The sequence below is a fragment of the Hyperolius riggenbachi genome, chromosome 12 (assembly GCF_040937935.1).
Source record: "Hyperolius riggenbachi isolate aHypRig1 chromosome 12, aHypRig1.pri, whole genome shotgun sequence".
NCBI classification, from domain to species: Eukaryota; Metazoa; Chordata; class Amphibia; order Anura; family Hyperoliidae; genus Hyperolius; species Hyperolius riggenbachi.
The window spans coordinates 12,988,242-13,002,483 of NC_090657.1; the positions used below are offsets into that span (position 1 = coordinate 12,988,242).

The following is a 14,242-nucleotide window of genomic DNA, read 5'->3' on the forward strand; positions in this document are numbered from 1 at the left end:
ATGATTGATATTCGCCATGTAATTTGTTCAGGTTGTCCACAATCAGCCTGCAGGTCCTCATCTTTACTACTGGCAGACAAGAAAAAAAACTAGACAGTACCAATTACCATTATCTATAACCACACCCCCTAACAATGCAGTAGGCTAAAAGGTTGTTTATTTGTAGATATACATTTGCACAGGGGGAGATATTGCTTGCTTGGCAGTTGGTATTGTGTTACTTCCCACAATGCAACGAGGTTCACAGACTGATGTCATGGCCAAGGTCCTGACAGTGACAGTCATCACACTGTGGGAGGGTTTTCACCACAATATCAGCCACACACACCCCGCTGACGATCTATTTGAGAAAAGGTAAAGCGTTATCATGGGAAAGGGGATGCTACTGATTGGGACGAAGTTCAAGTTACAGTTTCTGAGCACCTTTTTTTGTGTCCTACACATTTTGTCTCTATTACAAGCCATGTCTCCAGGTCAAGTAATGTCATTTAAACTGAAGAAGCTGCCTCTAATTTTTTATAGCTAAAACATTCGATAAATCTATAACACCTTGGTGAATTCAAAATTAGATTTTACTCATGAGGTAAATCATCAAACATTCGATAAAGTGTTTGATAGAAGCGCAGTGAATTGAGGCCATAGTGCTATTTTGCCAACGGTGTACAAATGTGGTCTGTGTCTATGGTAGAGAGGAGGGCTGATGGCACAGTGCACGATGGAGCAACAGTTGGCCTCAGGCCCATGGAGAGTATGGCTGATTTATATCCAATGCTCAACATTGTACAATGCAGATCACAACCAGGCCACCGCTTCTTTAGTCGACTCCCTTCAGGCCGAAGGTTTCGAGCCCTCTCCCCCAAGACATCTAGATGCAGGAACTCCTCCTTCCCCTCTGCTGTCAACATCCTGAACTATCTTTGAACCCTTCTCCCTACAGCCTCCCCCCCCAGCTGTGTCTGCTGGCTGAGGCTATGATAGGATTGTCAAGTCTGACTAGTGGTAAACTACTTAAAGAGACCCTGAAGCGAAAAAAAAATGATGATATTATGATTTGTATGTGTAGCACAGCTAAGAAATAAAACATTAAGATCAGATACATCAGTGTAATTGTTTCCAGTACAGGAAGAGTTGAGAAACTCCAGTTGTTATCTCTATGCAAACAAGCCATTAAGCTCTCCGACTAAGTTAGTCGTGGAGAGGGCTGTTATCTGACTTTTATTATCTCAACTGTTCCTGGACTATTTACTTTTCCTCTGCTAGAGGAGAGGTCATTACTTCACAGACTGCTCTGAAAGAATCATTTTGAATGCTGAGTATTGTGTAATCTGCACATATTATAGAATGATGCAATGTTAGAAAAAACACTATATACCTGAAAATAAAAGTATGAGAATATTTTCTTTGCTGCTAATCTTCTAGTAATTATTCATAGTACACAACCAATTCACTATATCATTTTTTTTTTTCGCTTCAGTGTCTCTTTAAATATAACTTGTCATTACTGCTGTTATGCCTTTGCTGTTGCTATATTATCTATTTGTTACCTCTACCCTAAATTTGATTCTGACTCTGATACGTATTACCATAACAAACATGAGCTTTAAAACCTTCAACCTTTGCTAACCACAAGGTGAATGTAGCAGGAAACGTTCCCACTTGAATAAAAGAGCATGACTTTGGAATGAACGTGTGTCTCTTGTCTGTCCTCACCAGGTGTGCGCCCATCGGTATACGTCAGTGCAGGGCGTCAACAAGGAGGAGCACTACAGGATGATCGGCAAATGTTATGTGCGGGGGAATAACCTGCAGTATAACAGCATGGATGACTGGCAGTCCTACCACAACGAGATGTGCAATGTCAACACTGACCTGGACGGCACGGGCATGTGCCAGATGGGCATCAGCGGAGGCTGCATCAACAACATGCTGTACTTCGGAGCTCCCGGGGCCTACACGTGGCAGGGTGAGCATATGTTTCAGCTGTATTAGGCAAAGCCGCTGTACATTGGTAAAAATCTTAAAGGGATACTGATACTGTCGGGGGAAAATGAGTTGAACCTGTCCGGGGCTTCTGACTTTAAAGTCAGAAAACCACTGCGCCTGCACGCCCGTGTCCTCGCTCCCGGAGTGTACTGCGCAGACACAGACCATACTGGGCCTGCGCTGTGCGCTCTTGATGACATCAGCAGGAGCGAGGACACGGCGACGCAGGCACAGTGGTTTTCAGACTTTAAAATCTGAAATTCCAGAAGTGAACTGGAGGCGGGGCCGGAGCATCGGTGAGTGGCTTCGCCAACACAGGATGTCTGCGGGGGACCGTTAGAAGCCCCGGGTAAGTTCAACTCATTTTTTCCTGACCCCCCCTACAGTATCCCCTTAAACAGACCTGAACAGTATTAGTAAATCAAAGAGACAATAAAGTTGGTCGTACACTTAACCACTTGCCGACCGCACGCTTATACCGTGCGTCGGCAAAGTGGCAGCTGCAGGACCAGCGACGCAGTACTGCGTCGCCGGCTGCAGCCTAATTAACGAGCGATCGCGCGGCTGTAGCCGCGCAATCGCTACGTCACACTCTTCGGCCCCCATGTGACTTCAGCCCGCCGGCCAATCAGCAGCGCCGGCGGGCTGTAAAAATTCAAATCGGCCAATAGAACAGGTATAATACAGTTTGTTTACGTAACAAACTGTATTATACTGCCTGCCTCCCGCTGGTGGTCACACTTAGCGATCGACCACCAGCGAGGAGAGCAGGCACAGTAAGCACACACACACGCACACATTAGGAGCCCCACAGATCACCCGCAGCACCCATCAGACACCCCCCTGTACCCCCCTGCAGCCCGCAGATCAGACCCAACCAACCCCCATATCACCCATCAATCAATCCCTGTCACCACCTGTCACTCCTATCCATCAGAGCAGACCCCCAACTACCCCTTAGGGGTATCTGATCACCCCCCACACCTCCAGATCTCCCCCCGACCCCCCCCCCCCCTGTATACTGAACCTATCTATCTCCCCTGCATCTGTCTATCTCCCCAGTGATCAGCTGCCAATCACCTATCAGTCACCTGTCAATCATCCCTTGTCACCACCTGTCACTGCCCCCCATTAGATCAGACCCCCAACTGCCCCTTAGGGGTATCTGATCACCCCCCACCCCTTCAGATCCCCCCCCCCTCCCCCCGTATACTGCATCTATCTTCCCTGTAATTGCCCGCTGATCAGCTGTCAATCACCTATCCGTCACCTGTCAATCATCCCTTGTCACCACCTGCCACTGCCCCCCATCAGATCAGACCCCCAACTGCCCATTAGGGGCTTCTGATCACCCACCCACCCTTTCAGATCCCTCCGAGACACCCCCCCCTGATCACATCAGCAGTCCATTGTTTACATCTGTTTTTCCCTGTAAACACCCACTTATCACCCGTCAATAACCCATCTATCACCACCTGTCACTCCTATCCATCAGATTAGACCCCCAACTACCCCTTAGGGGTATCTGATCACCCCCCCACCCCTTCCGATCCTCCCCACACCGTCCTAGTTCATTGATTGCGTATATTCTCCCCCCTGCCATTGTGTATCTTATCTCCTGTCTGTAAGGCTTGATTGTGCTTTGTTTGGCTACAATTGTCTCAATTGCACTGTGATTGGCATCGATTGTCGTATGATTGGCTTCGATTGTCACGTAATTGGGCTTCGATTGTCGCGTGATTGGCTTCAATTGCCCGTAATTGGTTTTGATTGTGCCAATTGCCCACTGATTGGCTGTTTTGCCCTGTGATTAGCATCGATTGTCGTGTGATTGGCTTCAATTGTCACGTAATTGGTTTTTGATTGTCACGTTATTGGATTCAATTGGTCCGTGATTGGCTTTGATTGCGCCGATTGCTGTAATTGTGTTGTAATTGTCTCGTGATTGTTTTTGATTATTTGTGATTGCTCTCTGATCCCCAAACCCCCCCCCCCCCCCCCCCCCCCCTCACCATCACTATCCTAGTGATCTAAAAACTTTTTTAGTATCACTAGTGGTAACAAACAGTTAGGCCAGTTATCTAAGCAAAAGGGTTGTTAGTGTCAGTTAGTGCTCAGCCCACTGCACCACAGTCACTAATTAGCGTCATCACTGTCGCTAATCAGCATTGGTACTATATAGTATCTGTAAGTGATTATTAGTGATCACAGTCAGATCTATATTAGGGTCTCTAGGATCCACAAAAAAACGCAGTGTTTGCCCGATCAGACCTGATCGTTCGCCTGCACTGCGTTCAGCCCGCCCCACAGCAGTGACAGAAATTTATTTTTTCTGATCACTGCAAAAAACACTACACAAGCTGTGGCACTGTAAACATCAGTTTTGATTTTTTTTATCTAAACTCAGTGACCACAGCTTTCTACCTCTCAAGTACTCCCTTTCGCTAGGTAGGTGCTCTTTTCCTGGGTAGTCTCAGAGGAATACCTCCTAAATTTAGCAGGCCACCATGGCAAAAAAGAGGTTTTCCAATGAAGACATCTACAGGTACATGGACCAGTCGGATGAGGATGATTGGGTCGACTTATTCGACGAATCTTCGGGTTCAGAGTACGATCCTGTAGACAGCAGTGGCTCTCAGACCGATAGTTCCGATGACGAGGTTGAGGTCCCGGCTAGAGCCAGGCGTACCACACCCCATGTCACTGGACTGCAGGTGGCGGAAGATCAGTCTCAAGGGCAGCAGAGTGGCGCTGATCTGATTTTTCTTGGTGAGGCATGCACCAGCAGCGCAGCATCTCCTGGGCCTATCAACACCAGTACTTCCGCAGAAGACCCTGATGAAGTGGCGGACACCATCCTGGAAGTAGAAACTGGTTCGGTGGTACGTGAATTAAGATCCGATCCGCAGCCACCAAGTAGACGGGCCCGTACTCCCATTGGTTTTCCAGAGGTGCTGGCAAACCCTGATTGGCATTCCCCTGATCCCGCCGCACCCATACTGCCCCCTTTCACCGCCCAGTCTGGAGTCCAGGTGGAGACAGTTGAACTAGGATCGGCCCTAGACTTTTTTGAACTGTTCCTCACCCAGGATCTCCTTGACTTAATTGTGGCTGAGACCAACCTATATGCCACACAATTTATAACCGCCCATCCGAAAAGCTGCCACGCCCAGCCTTTTCGGTGGAAACCACTCCAAGTTTCCGAACTTAAAATTTTTTTGGGCCTTCTCCTCAACATGGGTATTACTAAAAAAAATGTATTGCGCTCTTATTGGTCTACACGCCAAATACATAACATGCCCGTGTTCTCTGCTGCCATGTCCAGGTTGCGATTTGAGATCATCCTGCGCTTCCTGCATTTCAATGACAACGACACCTGTCATGAAAGAGACCACCCAGCTTATGACCGGCTCCACAAAATTCGGCCCCTCATAGACCACCTGTCATCCACATTTGCAGATGCTTATACCCCTGAACAGAACATCTGTGTAGATGAGTCCCTCGTACATTTTACCGGGCGCCTTGGCATCAAACAGTACATCCCAAGCAAGCGCGCCCGGTATGGGGTGAAACTGTATAAGCTCTGTGATAGGGCCACAGGCTATACATCTCGTTTTAGGGTCTATGAGGGAAAAGACTCAAAATTGGAGCCGGTCGGATGTCCTGACTACCTGGGGAGCAGTGGAAAGATTGTGTGGGACTTGGTGTCACCCTTGTTCCAGAAGGGGTACCATCTTTATGTGGACAACTTTTACACAAGTGTGGCCCTCTTTCAGCACTTAAAGTTAGAAGGAATCCGATGCTGTGGCACCGTGCGGCCTAGTCGCCGGGGCTTCCCCCAACAGCTCGTTAACACCAGACTTCAACGGGGGGAGAGGGCCGCCTTGTGTACCGATGACTTGCTCTCGGTGAAATGGAAGGACAAGAGGGACGTTTACCTTCTGTCTACCATTCACACAGACACGACAGTACAAATTACACGGGCAACAGAGGTCATTGAAAAGCCCCTCGCCGTCCACAGCTATAATGCCAACATGGGAGGGGTGGACTTCAATGACCAGATGTTAGGGCCCTATTTAATTTCCCGGAAAACCAGACGCTGGTATAAGAAAGTGTCTGTGTATTTAATTCAATTGGCGATGTACAACAGCTTTGTTCTCTACAGTAAGGCTGGGAGAACTGGATCTTTCCTTCAATTCCAGGAAGACATTGTTTCGGCACTCCTCTATCCAGAAGGTGACAGAGCCCAACCCCCAAATGCAACTAGCCGGCTGCATGGAAGGCATTACGCCTACCCGATTCCCAGTACCCAAACTCAACGCAACCCCAGAAAAAGATGTCGTGTCTGCAGCAAGGCTGGAATAAGGCGTGACTCCCCCGTTTACTGTCCCCGCTGTCCTGACCAGCCTGGCCTATGCCTAGGGGAGTGTTATGAGAGGTACCACGAGAAGGCACACTTTTAGAACCTAGGGAACTACAGACACAGCAGTAGGCACACAAGGGTCTCTCAGTGCTATTTCACACTGGCGCGATGCGTTAGGGCAAATTGCCTAGCAAAAGTCACACTTTGCGGTCCCCCCCTACGCCGGAAGTGCTTGACTTAACGCTAGTGCATGCCTACGTTACTGCGTGGCTTCTGCGGCAATTTGGGTCGGCCCGGAAGTCATGTTAGTCTACGGCGACGCAGTTAATTACTAGGCCGAATGCTACTCTTGTGGTATTCCCTGAAGATCTATTTTGGGCGAGACGGTGCGGCGGGCTCGACCGACCGGATAGGCCAGTATGCAGTGTGAACCCAAACATCAGGTTTTGAGAGATCCAAATACACTGGCCTGCCAGAAACCTCTCCTTTCACTTGGGACAGAATGCATAATGTACTTCGCCACATATCTGTGCGATTTGCACTTTGCACATTGACCCATGGGGGAGGAGAAGTTTATCCTCAGCTCGCAGGTAAAAAAAAACAAAAAAAAAAAAAACAGGTAAGCAAAAAAGTTAATATTTGGTTACCAATGTTATTGTTTGGTTTGAACATATTTAATAAAGTTTAAAAAGTTAATGTTATTGAAGTGCTTTGCTGCTTGCTTGCTTTTTTTTTTTTTTTTTTTTTTTTTTCTTCTTCTCTCTTTTTTTCCAACCGACCAATCAGCTGCAGCACTGATGATGCATCCTGACAGAAGCATTGCGCTTCTGTCAGGTTACACAAAATCGGTGCATGCAGCGCTGTAGGACGAGATTTCTCCTCCACAGTAAAAAAGATACGTTTGCCGAGGCATATGGGCCAAGGTGTGGTGTTGGGGATTCATATGCTTTGGCAAGCACTTTGTATCAAAAAAGAACTCAAGCAATGATTTCTCCATTCACATCGATCAATGTGGATGAATAAATCAGGATTGCCTGGGCATACGAGCTGGTGGGTTTGGATTTTTGGGGTGGCAGCTCCTATGTCCAGGCGGACGCCTTCCCCTCCTTTTTGTTTTGTTTTTTTCGTTTTTCTTCTCTCTTTTTTCTATCCAGACCGACCGACCGACCGACCAATCAGCTGCAGCACTGATGGTGCATCCTGACAGAAGCATTGCGCTTCTGTCAGGTTACACAAAATCGGTGCATGCAGCGCTGTAGGACGAGATTTCTCCTCCACAGTAAAAAAGATACGTTTGCCGAGGCATATGGGCCAAGGTGTGGTGTTGGGGATTCATATGCTTTGGCAAGCACTTTGTATCAAAAAAGAACTCAAGCAATGATTTCTCCATTCACATCGATCAATGTGGATGAATAAATCAGGATTGCCTGGGCATACGAGCTGGTGGGTTTGGATTTTTGGGGTGGCAGCTCCTATGTCCAGGCGGACGCCTTCCCCTCCTTTTTGTTTTGTTTTTTTCGTTTTTCTTCTCTCTTTTTTCTATCCAGACCGACCGACCGACCAATCAGCTGCAGCACTGATGGTGCATCCTGACAGAAGCATTGCGCTTCTGTCAGGTTACACAAAATCGGTGCATGCAGCGCTGTAGGACGAGATTTCTCCTCCACAGTAAAAAAGATACGTTTGCCGAGGCATATGGGCCAAGGTGTGGTGTTGGGGATTCATATGCTTTGGCAAGCACTTTGTATCAAAAAAGAACTCAAGCAATGATTTCTCCATTCACATCGATCAATGTGGATGAATAAATCAGGATTGCCTGGGCATACGAGCTGGTGGGTTTGGATTTTTGGGGTGGCAGCTCCTATGTCTCTCTTTCTTTTCTTTTTGTTTCACATTTTTTGGCAGATATTTGTTCATCCACATTGATCGATGCGAATGAAGGGATGTTTGCCGTTCATTTTTCCTTTCAGCCCAGAATGCACTACCTGTATGCCCAATATAAGGAGTATAGCAGAAATACTGGCCATACATGTAATGATTGCAGAGGCCCTAAAATGCCAGGACAGACCCCACAAATGACCCCATTTTGGAAAGAGGACACCCCAAAGTATTCCGTGAGGTGCATGGTGAGTTCATAGAAGATTTTGTTTTTTGTCACAAGTTAGCATAAATTGTTGTTTTTTGTTTTTTTTCACAAAGTATCCTTTTCTGCTAACTTGTGACAAAAAAGAATTTTTTTTATAAACTCACCATGCCCCTCATGGAATACTTTGTGGTGTCTTATTTTTAAAATGGGGTCATTTGTGGGGTTTGTTAACTGTCCTGTCATGTGGGGGGGGGGCTAAATTGTGAGCACCCCTGTAAAGCCCAAAGGTAGTCATTGCACGTTGGGCCCCTTAGCGCAGTTAGGCTGCAAAAAAGTGCCACACGTGCTATCGCCGTACCCGGGAGAAGTAGACCAATGTGTTTTAGGGTGTATTTTTACACATACCCATGATGGGTAGAAGAAATCACTCTGTAAATGACAATTTTTTGATTTTTTTTACACACATTTGTCCATTTACAGAGATATTTCTCCCACCCAATATGGGTATGTGTAAAAATACACCCCAAAACACATTGTACTACTTCTCCCGAGTACGGCAATACCACATGTGTGGCCCTTTTTTGCACCCTAACTGCGCTAAGGGGCCCAGAGTCCAATGAGTACCGTTAGCATTTCACAGGTCATTTTGAGAAATTTGGTTTCAAGACTACTCCTCACGGTTTAGGGCCCCTAAAATGCCAGAGCAGTATAGGAACCCCACAAATGACCCCATTTTAGAAAGAAGACACCCCAAGGTACTCAATTAGGAGTATGGTGAGTTCATAGAAGATTTTACTTTTGTCACAAGTTAGCGGAAAATGATTGTTAATGGGTTTTTTTACCAAGTGTCATTTTCCGCTAACTTGTGACAAAACATAAAATCTTCTATGAACTCACCATACTCCTAACGGAATACCTTGGGATGTCCTCTTTGTAAAATGGGGTCATTTGTGGGGTTCCTATACTGCTCTGGCATTTTAGGGGCCCTAAACCGTGAGGAGTAGTCTTGAAACCAAATTTCTCAAAATGACCTGTGAAATGGTAACGGTACTCATTGGACTCTGGGCCCCTTAGCGCAGTTAGGGTGCAAAAAAGTGCCACATATGTGGTATCGCTGTACTCGGGAGAAGTAGTACAATGTGTTTTGGGGTGTATTTTTACACATACCCATATTGGGTGGGAGAAATATCTCTGTAAATGGACAATTGTGTGTAAAGAAATCAAAAAATTGTCATTTACAGAGATATTTCTCCCACCCAATATGGGTATGTGTAAAAATACACCCCAAAACACATTGTACTACTTCTCCCGAGTACGGCGATACCACATGTGTGGCCCTTTTTTGCACCCTAACTGCGCTAAGGGGCCCAGAGTCCAATGAGTACCTTTAGCATTTCACAGGTCATTTTGAAACATTTGGTTTCAAGACTACTCCTCACGGTTTAGGGCCCCTAAAATGCCAGAGCAGTATAGGAACCCCACAAATGACCCCATTTTAGAAAGAAGACACCCCAAGGTACTCAATTAGGAGTATGGTGAGTTCATAGAAGATTTAGCTTTTTGTCACAAGTTAGCGGAAAATGATTTTTATTGGGTTTTGTTTACCAAGTGTCATTTTCCACTAACTTGTGACAAAAAAAAAATCTTCTATGAACTCACCATACTCCTAACGGAATACCTTAGGATGTCCTCTTTGTAAAATGGGGTCATTTGTGGGGTTCCTATACTGTCCTGGCATTTTAGGGGCCCTAAACCGTGAGGAGTAGTCTTGAAACCAAACTTCTCAAAATGACCTGTGAAATGCTAACGGTACTCATTGGACTCTGGGCCCCTTAGCGCAGTTAGGATGCAAAAAAGTGCCACACATGTGGTACCGCCGTACTCAGGAGAAGTAGTATTATGTGTTTTGGGGTGTATTTTTACACATACCCATATTGGGTGGGAGAAATATCTCTGTAAATTGACAATTGTGTGTAAAGAAATCAAAAAATTGTCATTTACAGAGGTATTTCTCCCACCCAATATGGGTATGTGTAAAAATACACCCCAAAACACATTGTACTACTTCTCCCGAGTACGGCGATACCACATGTGTGGCCCTTTTTTGCACCCTAACTGCGCTAAGGGGCCCAGAGTCAAATGAGTACCTTTAGCATTTCACAGGTCATTTTGAAACATTTGGTTTCAAGACTACTCCTCACGGTTTAGGGCCCCTAAAATGCCAGAGCAGTATAGGAACCCCACAAATGACCCCATTTTACAAAGAGGACATCCCAAGGTATTCCGTTAGGAGTATGGTGAGTTCATAGAAGATTTTATTTTTTGTCACAAGTTAGCGGAAAATGACACTTGGTAAAAAAAACCAATAACAATCATTTTCCGCTAACTTGTGACAAAAAGTAAAATCTTCTATGAACTCACCATACTCCTAATTGAGTACCTTGGGGTGTCTTCTTTCTAAAATGGGGTCATTTGTGGGGTTCCTATACTGCCCTGGCATTTTAGGGGCCCTAAACCGTGAGGAGTAGTCTTGAAACCAAATTTCTCAAAATGACCTGTGAAATGCTAACGGTACTCATTGGACTCTGGGCCCCTTAGCGCAGTTAGGATGCAAAAAAGTGCCACACATGTGGTACCGCCGTACTCAGGAGAAGTAGTATTATGTGTTTTGGGGTGTATTTTTACACATACCCATATTGGGTGGGAGAAATATCTCTGTAAATTGACAATTGTGTGTAAAGAAATCAAAAAAATGTCATTTACAGAGAGATTTCTCCCACCCAATATGGGTATGTGTAAAAATACACCCCAAAACACATTGTACTACTTCTCCCGAGTACGGCGATACCACATGTGTGGCACTTTTTTGCACCCTAACTGCGCTAAGGGGCCCAGAGTCCAATGAGTACCTTTAGCATTTCACAGGTCATTTTGAAACATTTGGTTTCAAGACTACTCCTCACGGTTTAGGGCCCCTAAAATGCCAGAGCAGTATAGGAACCCCACAAATGACCCCATTTTACAAAGAGGACATCCCAAGGTATTCCGTTAGGAGTATGGTGAGTTCATAGAAGATTTTATTTTTTGTCACAAGTTAGCGGAAAATGACACTTGGTAAAAAAAAACCAATAACAATCATTTTCCGCTAACTTGTGACAAAAAGTAAAATCTTCTATGAACTCACCATACTCCTAATTGAGTACCTTGGGGTGTCTTCTTTGTAAAATGGGGTCATTTGTGGGGTTCCTATACTGCCCTGGCATTTTAGGGGCCCTAAACCGTGAGGAGTAGTCTTGAAACCAAATGTCTCAAAATGACCTGTGAAATCCTAAAGGTACTCATTGGACTTTGGGCCCCTTAGCGCAGTTAGGGTGCAAAAAAGTGCCACACATGTGGTATCGCCGTACTCAGGAGAAGTAGTACAATGTGTTTTGGGGTGTATTTTTATACATACCCATGCTGAGTGGGAGAAATAACTCTGTAAATGGACAATTGTGTGTAAAAAAATCAAAAAATTGTCATTTGCAGAGATATTTCTCCCACCCAGCATGGGTATGTGTAAAAATACACCCCAAAACACATTGTACTACTTCTCCCGAGTATAGCGATACCATATGTGTGACACTTTTTTGCAGCCAAACTGCGCTAAGAGGCCCACAGTGCAATGACTACTTTTAGGCTTTACAGGGGTGCTTACAATTCCGCACCCCCCAAAATGCCAGGACAGTAAACACACCCTAGAAATGACCCGATTTTGAAAAATAGACACTTCAAGGTATTCATTGAGGGGCATGTTGAGTCCATGGCAGATTTCATTTTTTTTTGTTACAAGTTAGCAGAAATGGAAACCTTTTTTTTTTTTTTTTTTGTGACAAACTGTCATTTTCCGCTAACTTGTGACAAAAAATAAAATCTTCTATGAACTCACTATGCCTCTCAGTGAATACTTTGGGATGTCTTCTTTCCAAAATGGGGTTATTTGTGGGGTATTTATACTATCCTGGAATTTTAGCACCTCATGAAACATGACAGGTAGTCAGGAAAGTCAGAGATGCTTAAAAATGGGAAAATTCACTTTTTGCACCATAGTTTGTAAACGCTATAACTTTTACCCAAACCAATAAATATACACTGAATGGGTTTTTTTTCATCAAAAACATGTTTGTCCACATTTTTCGCGCTGCATGTATACAGAAATTTTACTTTATTTGAAAAATGTCAGCACAGAAAGTTAAAAAAATCATTTTTTTGCCAAAATTCATGTCTTTTTTGATGAATATAATAAAAAGTAAAACTCGCAGCAGCAATCAAATAGCATCAAAAGAAAGCTGTATTAGTGAGAAGAAAAGGAGCCAAAATTCATTTAGGTGGTAGGTTGTATGAGCGAGCAATAAACCGTTAAAGCTGCAGTGGTCTGAATGGAAAAAACAGCGCTGGTCCTTAAGGGGGGGTAAAGGCTGAGTCCTCAAGTGGTTAAAGATTGCCACTCGATGTAGCAAATCGATATCAATCAATTCAGGAAAGAAAGTGTGATAATAATCTGGTCCCTGGCCTGTATGACAAGTGCCATCTTCCTTATCCAATAAATTGATTGAAGTCCGCACACAGTCTCCAAAAGTCACCCAAACTTTGTCTTTGTAAAAAAGAGAAAGGATTAAAAGTGCGGCAATCGCAACTATACAGCAAGAAGCGTGTGCTGTACCTGCAATCTCTTACCGCTCGTGCTACGTTCTTCCGGCCTTCTGTGAGACGAAGCACCCTTGTGTATTTTACCATATATATCAGTGGGAACATTAGAGAAAACACTTACCCTGCTCTCTGTTTCATCCTTCACTGCTCAGCCTGCTGTTCTCAGCTGTGATAAGAATCCCGGACTGAGCATTCACTCTGGCTTTGCAGGGAATGATTATAGCTGAGTCATTATACAGTGTTCTCCCCAGAATTTTTTTCCAGCCGGGTGGCATGAAATAGTATCTGGGTGGCAAATAAAGTAGCAATGTGGGGCAGTATGAAGGAATGCAGGGCCAGTGCTTCTGTGCGCAACTCTGCTTACAGTTTAGGATGAGGTGAGCGGATGACAGCCGGGTGCTCATAAAAACTAGCCGTGTGGAGCACCCGGCTAAAAGAGCCTGGGGAGAACACTGATTATAGCAGAGCCACAAGGGGGCAGGCTTGGGCTTGAAAAGACACCAAAGAAGACAGACTCAGCTATAATCTTTCCGTAGCAATGCTAGACTGAGTGCTCAGTCGGGGATTCTTATCAGAGGTGATAACAGTCAGGGCCCGTTTCCACTAGAGCGAATCCGCATGCGTTGTCTGCATGCGGATTCGCATAACCAATACAAGTGGATGAGACTGTTTCCACTTGTCAGTTTTTTGGTGCGTTTTTCTGTGCAGGATTTTTGTGCACGGTAGGGCCTGCAGAATTCGCCTGCGTGAGGAATGCAGGCGATTCGCAGGCTATGTATTTAATAGGGAAAACGCACATGCGTTTTTTGCCGCGATTTCGCGTGCGAATTCGCACGAAAACTAATGCAAATTGAACCAGGCAGTGACATGGTTAAAATCGCTCATAGCCTGCCTATGCGAAATCGCATGCGAAATCGCGGCAAAAATCGCATGCGGAATCGCATCCGCATGCGATTTTGTCAGCGGTGGAATCCCAGCGATTCGCACCGCACTAGTGGAAACGGGCCCTCAGATTAAACAAAGAACAATGAAACAAAGAGCAGATTAGGTGTTTACTGTCATGTTCCCACTGATTTATAAGGTAAGATACAAGAGGGTGCTTCATCTCTGGTTCTCTTTAG

The 14,242-nt window shown here is 45.2% G+C and overlaps 1 protein-coding gene across 2 annotated transcripts in view; it reads left to right on the forward strand.

Annotated features, from left to right (window-relative positions):
• Nucleotides 1-14,242, forward strand: part of ITGA3 (integrin subunit alpha 3) — a 180,530-nt gene that overhangs the window by 79,005 nt on the left and 87,283 nt on the right. For both annotated transcript variants that reach the window (XM_068263981.1, XM_068263982.1), the window contains exon 4: nt 1,714-1,963. In XM_068263981.1, coding sequence (XP_068120082.1) covers nt 1,714-1,963 — 250 coding nt within the window. The remainder of the gene's footprint in view (nt 1-1,713; nt 1,964-14,242) is intronic.